We start from the raw sequence: 8442 nt of genomic DNA, 5'->3' as shown, positions 1-8442 counted from the left end.
CACCGCAGGGAACGACGCTCCCGAGCCGTGCCGCTCCCAGGGCAAGCCCAGGCACCACTTCACGCGTGGGACGTGCCGTCCCGAGAGCGGGGCTAGCCCAGGGACGGCGGGGACAGGCTGGTCAGCAGCGCCGAGCCCGAGGCAAAGTCTGCCGTGGGTGCAGCCTTAGTCCTGGCTGGCCCTCGGCGCCTCTGGAGAGCGCCGGAGCCACGAGAACCGGCTCGCTCCCTTTGCATCGGTGTCCTTGCCACCGGGGCAATCGCTGCCAGAGACGCGGGGCCCCCCGGGCCGCTCCCCGGCCCCTGGCAGTGTCCCTCTCCATCTGCCCGCCCGCCCCTGCCGTGGGCAGGAGGTCTCCGCGCCCGCGCTCCCCCGGACGAGGAGCTGCAGCGCCCGGTGCGCGGTGCCGAGGGGCCGGCTCCTGCCCACCATCACCTGCGGCTGGAGGAGCCGCACCGCGCCCGCAGGCAGCGCTGCCCGCCCTGCCCGCCCATGCCGCTGCGCCCGACCGCCCCCGCTCGGCTCGGCAAAGCTCGGCAAAGCTCGGCTTCGGCTCGGCAAAGCTCGGCTCTGTTCGGCTCCATTCGGCTCGGCTCGGCTTCGCTGGGCTTGGCTCCGCTCGGCTCGGCGGAGCTCGGCACAGCGCCGGAGCCCCCCCCAAGGCGAAGCGGTCAGGATGCTGACCAAGCAGGAGCTCTCCTTCGGCGGGTCCCGGGACGTCCCTGCTGAGCTCAGCCGAACCCTCCTCGCTGGGCAGCAGCTGGCAGGACAAAGAAACCCGGGTGGGCGCAGGACAGAGACACGGCGAGAGCGACCTGCCCTTCCCGGGAAAGAGGAGTCAGCGACGGCTCTCCCGGGACCGATGCCCCACGCCCACCCGTGCCTCTGCACCAAACGGGCTGGAAAAGGTCCCTGGCTGCCGATGCCCAATGCGCTCCCCCGCAGGAGCTCCCCGGACCCTGCTCGGGGAACCAGGGCTGGGCTCAGGAAGGAGTTTTTTTGGCACAGGTCCCGGGGGGGTTTGGCCTCCCTCTGCAGCACTGAGCACAGCCCCTTGCCGGGGTCCTCGGGGCCATTTCTGGCCAGCGAGTCCCTGCTGTTGCAGGAGCAGGAGTCCAGCTGTGCCCTCCAGCCCTCCGCCTCTCTTCCCTGGGCCAGCTTGGCAGGGGAACCGCACGGACCTCCACGTCTCCGGGTCACTTGGGGCTCTTCTGCCCTCTGCAAAACAAGGAGCCTCAAGGAAGCCGACTTTTCCCTGGGGCTTTTAAGCTGGCACACTTGGGTGGGGAGAAGAGAAAGCCTGGGGGGGGGGGTGTCTTATCTATCTATCTATCTATCTATCTGAAACTGCTGGGAGGGACTGAAGATGAGGGAGCCAGGCTATCCTCAAGAGTGCCCACTGAGAGCACCAGAGGCAACAGGCACAAATTAAAACACATGATATGCTCCAGCTGCACATGAGAAAACAACTTTTTCCTGTCCGGGTGGTCAAACACTGGCACAGGTTGCCCAGGGAGTTTGCGGAGTCTCCGTCCTTGGCGACGTTCAAAACCCAAGGGCACACTGTCCTGGGCAACCCGCTCTAGGTGAGCCTGCTTGAGCAGAGGGGTTGGATGACCTCCACAGCTCCCTTCCAACCTCCACCCTCCTGTGCGAGTCTGTGCTTTGGTTCCACTCCTAAAGCACCTGAACTCAGCCCTGATGCCCGCGGGCAAGGATGCCTGGGCAAGGCACGATCCCAAACTCCTCCCCGAGGGTTCATCACCAAGCAACAGCTCCCCACTCCAGAATATCATATGGCAGACACACTCAGAAGAGAGAAAAGATCCTTTTATTGCGAACATCAACTGCGGCGGGGGGCGGGCCCGGGAGTCACAGGGCTTCAGCCAGTAACAGGGAAACGGCACCTACAATGACAGAGCCAGAGAGCACTGATAAACCCACAAAGGCAGCAATAGGCATGACTCGGTTCCCCTTTCTTTGGGGAACACCGTTGACGAGGAATTGTTCGTAGCCCAGAAGAGAGAGCTGTGGCTGGCATCGACCAGGGGACGGCTCTGGCGCCTTATCCCCACGGGTAATGCCCTTAGAGACCTGCACGTGTGCAGAGATGCACAGGGCCCCCGTGCCATGCAGCAGGGCTCGATGGGGAGCCCCTGGGGAGCGGCCACGGAGTTATTTCCAAGCCCTGCGCAGCAGCGTCCCTTGCCACCGGGTCGGACTGACTTGGAGCAGCGCTGAGAGTTGGGAAAGATGGGCAGCAGAGCCTGGTACACACCTGGGCTTCTTGACCTGCTGGACCTTCCTGCTTCTTTTAAGTCCCCATCTCTTTCTCTCTTCCTTCTTTTCTTTTCTCGTTGGCATTCCTTCTCCTCTGCCCAGGCCTCTTTTCTCTTTCTTTTCTTTTGGTTTTCCTTTTCCTGGGGGGAGCCTGCAAACCTTTCCATCCCACAGTATGATTAGGTAGGTAAAGCCAGGATCAACTAGAATCACTTCTTGATTTACCCAAAGCTGACTCATTTTACCTTCTTTCCTCTGAAAGGCTCTTTAGTCCTTCTGTGCATCCCAGGGAGTCTACTGTGGTCCCTGGGGTGCTTGGAGCCAAAGCAACGGGTGCCTACAACAGAAATGTCAGAGTCAGCAGGTGGCAAGGGGCACCGTGGAGTCGCAGGCGACTGTCTGGCAAAACGCTGCCTTAGCCTTACAGAGAAGATGCCTTTGGCTGGTTGGCATTAGCCCTTTCTTCCAAGGGCCTCGCTTTGCAACACAGGGTTCACACAGGTGTGTGACACTCGGTTCGTTTCTGGCAGCTCAACAAACACGGGGATACCGTGTCTTGGGTAGGAGGGTAGCTCCTGATGGAGCTGCCATACCTCTGCCGTTTTGGACTCCACCACCGCGTCTCCCCCAGTTTTTTTGAGGACGTCCAGCAGAGAGGCGGGTGCTGCGTGCAGCAAGGCTTCTGCCTGGTGGTCCTTGTCTGCTCTGCCTGCAGGGCCTCTTTGCTCTTCCAAATGCAGGTCTAGAAAGGAAAAGCAGGTGCAGCAATGGGACTCCTTGGAAGTAAAGCACACCTAAAGCAAAACCCACCCAAAGCCCTACACCAGCTGTCTTCTCGACATTGAGGTTTCTGGTACCCCAAGCCCCAGGCTGTGACAGCCCTCAGTTCCTCCTCGTACCTGTGGCTCCGTCCATGGGTGCTGGCGACTCCCCGGCTGATGGACAGGAGCGGCCAGCCATCTCCTCCACAAAGATGTCACCGCAGTTTTCAATGAGAAACGCCACCAGCACGTTCACCTGCACACATCAAACCCTCGGTCTCAACCCAGGTGCCTGAAAATGTATCATGCAGCCTTTCCCACTCCCGACCCTTGCCTCTGCGCAGGCGGCTGTGGTTGTGGGGCTGCTCTCGCAGGCAGCCACCCCACCAGCATTTGCTCAAGAGAGGAGGCAGCCAGGGACCTCTGAGCAGCCAAGCTCGCATGGGCCGGCAAGGCTGCAGCCGGCCGCTCAGTCCAGCGCACCTTCTCGGTCACGGCTAGCATGGCCTCGAGGGGGAGCAGGTCCTCGTTAGGTGGGCTCAGCAGATTTGGCCCAAGGCAGATGGCCAGGTTGCTGGCGGTCATTCTGCTGCTGGAGGCGTTGTGGCCAATGTGCTGGAGGAGGGCCAGCAGCCGCTTGAGGAGGAGGAGATTGGCTCCAGGCAACTTCTTGGCCACCCTGAGGGAACAGGAACTCAACGTTAATGGAGCAGATGTTGCCCACAGCCGTCCCCGAAGCTTGCCCAACGCAGGTGGGTTGCGCAGCTTTCCGGGTGCTCTCAGCCAGCGGTCAGTGCTCCTGCGCTTCAGGAAGGAAGCACGGCGTTGCTTCCCAGCTCCTCATTTCACCCGAGCCCAGGCAAGGGCAGGCTCCCTGTCCATGCCCTTTCCCCCGCAATCTAAGCCCACCCCAGCAAAAGCAAGCTGTCAGAAGACCCAGCTTTTTAAGGAGACCGTCCCTTTTCAGGCAAGTCCCAGGCCTCTACCAGTCCCTCCTCAACAGGCAGGCTGCTGCCCACGCTTACGCTTTCAGCTCTTCAACCTTCTCCTCCTTGCCGCTCTTCTGCATCGCTGCCATCCAGTCCTCGTAGAGGTCTGTCACCAGGAGCTTGGCGGGGATGCTTCGGAGGAAGTCCTGCAATGCCAGGGGCTCCAGGTGAGCCTCTGAACACTCCAGGCCAGGCAGGAGCTCTTCCAGCTGCAGGTCAGAAGCGCTCACCTTCAAGATGACGGCCAGCAGCAGCGCAGGCTGGCTGCCCAGGTCGACATGCGCACCGTGGTCCAGGGCCTCCCGCAGCTCACAAAACTCTGTCCCGCTGGCAGCTCTTCGGAATACCCCTTCTGTCGACGGTCCTTCCTTGTGCAGGGCAGCCAGCATCTCCTGCAGGAGGGGCAGGAGGACAGTTGCTTGGCTGAGAAGCTGCCTTCCAACAGCAGTGACCAAAGCACTGCCCCAGACCCTGCTCCTTGCCCCCCCCAAAGGGGCTGGCACCAGAAGCGTCTTCTGGGGGTGAAGGGCCCAATCCCCCATCCCCAGAGCTCCTGGGGACACCCACCTCCCCTCTGGAGCAGCCGGAGGGAGGACTGGGGACCCCCTGCCCAGGCTGGCTTACCTGTATGGGCTGGGGCAGGGAGCCGTCCTCCCCGCAGAGGGCTGCCAGGGGCTGTCCAAAGAGCGCCCTGCCGCAGCCGGAGCCCGCCTGCCCTGGCGCCTGGGCAGCGGCCGGGGTCCTCCGCAGAGCAAAGGGCCAGGGCAGCCCCATCCTCCTCCTGCTGCTGCTGCTGCTGCTGCTGTTCCCTCCTTCTGAAAAGGAAAACGGAGCAAGAGCGCGTCAATGGAGACAGCCGGGCCAGCACTCCTGGAGCCTGCCCTGCCTGCAGCACGGTGCTGAGCGGTGCGGCAGGATGGGCAGGGAGCCAGCAGCTGGAACCACAGCTCCAGCTCAGCGGCGCCAGCTCAGAGGCTCCTGAGGGCCGGCGTGCCACTGGGACAACCTGTCCCAGCCCTCGCCCTGCCCTCCTCCAAGCTGTGGGCAGCAGCAGAGGCTCTGGGTCCCCGCAGAACCACGTCCAGCAGCTGCTGCCCAGCGGGTGTCTTGCTCGTCCAGGTGACGTCCTCCCTTGGGGTGCCGCACCTGCATGGCGACACTCAAGGGACAAGTGAGCACAGCTCAACCATTTGCAGGACAATGCGTTTCTTTCCAGAACTCACCTGGTGAGCGGCAAAGTCCCCCAGCTTTGATAGATGGGGCTGTCGGTGGCCCTTGCTTGGGATGATCCTGCAAGAAGCAGGCTGCGCTTAGAGAGCAGCCCCGCAGCAGAAAGGGCCACCGGCGAGCTGCCACCCGGCACCAGCAGCCTGAGCGCGGCAGAGCTGGGACCCTCTGCCCTCCCGGGCTCTCTGCCCCACACGGCAGGCTTCCCCCCAGCGCCGCCAGCGAGGATGTGCTGGCATTCCCGGTGGCTCCCCAACCCTCTACGCTCCCCGAGTGGCACCGTGGCACCACTCTTCCCTCCATCCCTGCCGCACAAGCTCACCCCGCTGGCCGCAGATGCTGGCACAGCCAGAGGCGGGTGAAAGGCAGCCATTCTCACCTCTGCCTGGCCCTCCACCAGCCTCTCCAGGCTCCTGGCGCTGAACGTCCTCCCCTGGGCAAGAGAGAAGGAGTGGAGGAAGGTGAGCAGCGATGCCTCTGCCGCTCGGCTGGAGGACCAGGGCTCGGGGACAGAGCCCAGACCGGAGAGACACTCACGGTGTGGCGGCGGCTCAGCTCCTTCTCCAGGGGTCTGAGGGACGGGAGACGGGTCACGCAGGCTCTCTTTGCTCCTCCTGGTCTCCTGTGCACCGGGAAGGGACAGGGAGAGAGCTGGCTGAGCCCCAAGCTGCCCCTTCTCTCCTGTGAGGCAGCTCTGCCCGAGAGCTGCCCGCAGCCGCGAGGGCACCTCTCCCCAGCTGGGGAGCTGTGTTGCCCCCGTCCGGCTGCACCTGGAGCATCCCCCCCAGCTTACCCCAGCAGTGTGCCCACCCACAGCTCCTTCAGTGCCTGGGAGCTGCAGAAAGAGAGGAGAACCAGCGTCAGGCCCTGCTGCCCCCCAGCCCGTGGGCAGAGGCGGGCGCCTGCGCAGCCCTGCCCCGTGGGGAAGGACACAGGGGCAGGACGAAGCCACGCGGGGAAGGACACAGGGGCAGGACGAAGCCCCGCGGGGCAGGACAGAGATGCTGCCCAAGCCCTGGCTCCCCCTGTCCTGCCAGAGCAGCTGCTTTTGCCCTTCTCTTCTGAGGACCCAAAGGGCACCAGGGGATGCAGGACCTGGCAATGCCCCCATCCCTCCCTGCTGGCGTGCTTCCCGCTCCCTGCACGCAGGGCAGAGGCCGTTCACAGGATGGCGTGGGCATGGTTGGGAACCTCTCCTGCCCGGCCACGGGACGTGGCACCACGACTCACCCGAAAGCGGCAACGCAGGAGCCGGTGGGCCAGATGAGGATGATGGAGGTCCTGTCCTCATCGCTGCCTTCCTCCTCCTCCTCTTTTTCCTCCCCCGCTGCCTCCTTTCCGCCGCTCAGCACCCACAGCTGGTCCAGGGCCAGGCGGAGCTGTGGGCGCAGGGTGGTGCCACGTCTGCAGAGAGGAGAGGCAGGCCACCGGTGAGCTGGAGGTGGCCTCCTGGGGGTCCCCCCGGGCAGAGCCCCGTCCCCCACCTGCCCTTGGGACAGACATCGATGGGTGCATCCAGCACCACGGTCCCAGGGCCGGGGGCTGGTGCCGGGGTGTCCCTGCCCTGGTGCCAGGGCCAGGGATGGGGGAAAGGCAGCTGGGCTCTGAGGGTCTTACTGCAACTTGGCGATCACCACTTCCTCCTGGAGGAGGAGAAGGCGTCTCTCGCTCCTCTTGCGGCCCCGGGTCAGCCGCACGTCCGCGCTTAGCACCGGCTCGGCATCGGTGAGAGCCTCCCTGCAGAGCAGAGAGCGGCGGGCATGAGAAAGGCCACCGCTGCGGGTCCTGGCCGTGCCCGCGTGTCCCTGAGGCACAGGGAGAGCCCACCTGGAGCCGCAGCAGCAGTTGGCCTGGCCCATCCTGCCCGGGAGAGGAGGACCCTCGCCGTGGACCGAGGACGCGGGCTAGTCGGCGACAGCGGGGATGGGAAGCGAGGTGCCGGTGCCGGCTCGGTGCTGCTGGGCCAGATCCTGCCTCCTCCCAGCGCTCCTCCGTGCCAGCACAGCTCCGTGCTGCTGTCTCTGGTGGCTGTGGGCTCCAACTGACCAACATTCCGAGCCCAACGGAAAGTGGGAGGGGCACTGGGGCGAGAGTTCTCTCCAGTATGGCCGGCTCTGCCTGGTACTGGGGAGCCCAGGGCTGGATGGACACAGCAGAGGGGAAGGACCACCTACCTCCGCCTGTTGCCAATGCTTTCCCTGCTGCAGGGATGCCCAGGATGCAGTTAGCCGCCTTCGCCCCAAGGGCACTTTTCTGGCTCTAAATCGGTCAGCTTGGCGTCCGCCATGACCCCAGGTGTCTGCACAGCTGCTTTCCAGCTGGGTGTCCCCCAGCAGTTACTGGTGCAAGGGCTTGTTCGTCCCCAGGTCTCCAGGACTCTGCTCTTCCCCTTGTTGAACTACACGAGGTTCCTGTCAGCCCCCTTCTCCAGCCTGTCGAGATGCCCCTCATTGACAGCAGGACCCTCCGGCGCGTGAGCCTCTCCTCCCGGTTGCGTGCCACCTGCAAGCTGCCTGAGGGTCCACTCTGCCCCATCTCCCAGACCAGGGAATGTGAACAGGTCCCGCGTGGTGCAGCGCAGGGGGTGCAGACATGCACTTTGACAGGCCATCGCTTGTCACAGTAGGTTCAGAAATTTAGGGGGAAAATCCGTATTGGTTTTGGTATTATTTACACAGTGCTTCCCCTTGGTATTCCTGCAAGCTATTAAAAGGTGTTCAAAATGTCTCCTTTTTCATTTGAATGTCACAGCTCTTCACAGTGCTGATGTTGTGTGTAACATTGGGATCAGGTTGTACTCTCGCATGGATCGTTAGATAGTACGTAGCCTAGATTATGAGGTGGAAGGTAGCACATTATCTGCATTAATTGTGCTAACACCAACGACAGGAGGTTGCGTCTAGCTCCTGAGCCGAAGGATAAAAATTCAAGGTGTCTATTGAACTCAGTGGGCTATTGATCAGCAGATTGAATTCACCACGTTCAAAAAAGAAAAGGTACGTGAGAAAGGCGTATTCCATCTTGACTGCTACAATGCCTGTTTTTGTAGGTATGAAGATAAATTATCCGTGCCCCTCCCACCACCCCCTTCCAAAAAAAAAAGGAGTAGAGAAAAAAGATTCAACGGCTAGAGCAATGGGGCTTTTAATAGCCAAGTAAATTTCCCTAGATCGTTCCCATTCAAT

The 8442-nt window shown here is 62.5% G+C and overlaps 1 protein-coding gene and 1 long non-coding RNA gene across 2 annotated transcripts; both read right to left on the bottom strand.

Annotated features, from left to right (window-relative positions):
- Positions 1–1814: 1814 nt before the first annotated feature.
- Positions 1815–2619, bottom strand: LOC128137953 (uncharacterized). Its single transcript, XR_008233925.1, has 3 exons — positions 2526–2619; positions 2279–2439; positions 1815–1907 (listed from the first exon to the last, which is right to left on the bottom strand). It is a non-coding gene; the product is annotated as an uncharacterized LOC128137953 (long non-coding RNA).
- A 725-nt stretch (positions 2620–3344) lies between these two features.
- On the bottom strand, positions 3345–4804 carry LOC128137942 (T-cell activation Rho GTPase-activating protein-like). Its single transcript, XM_052779204.1, has 4 exons — positions 4655–4804; positions 4261–4422; positions 4067–4176; positions 3345–3720 (listed from the first exon to the last, which is right to left on the bottom strand). Exons 1-4 carry the CDS (start codon positions 4802–4804, stop codon positions 3345–3347), a joined length of 798 nt encoding a protein of 265 aa, XP_052635164.1.
- Between the last annotated feature and the right edge of the window lie 3638 nt (positions 4805–8442).

Source organism: Harpia harpyja (genome assembly GCF_026419915.1).
Source record: "Harpia harpyja isolate bHarHar1 chromosome 5 unlocalized genomic scaffold, bHarHar1 primary haplotype SUPER_5_unloc_1, whole genome shotgun sequence".
NCBI lineage: Eukaryota > Metazoa > Chordata > Aves > Accipitriformes > Accipitridae > Harpia > Harpia harpyja.
Note: the sequence above shows the minus strand (reverse complement) of the source record. Positions and strands in the feature narration are given on the sequence as shown.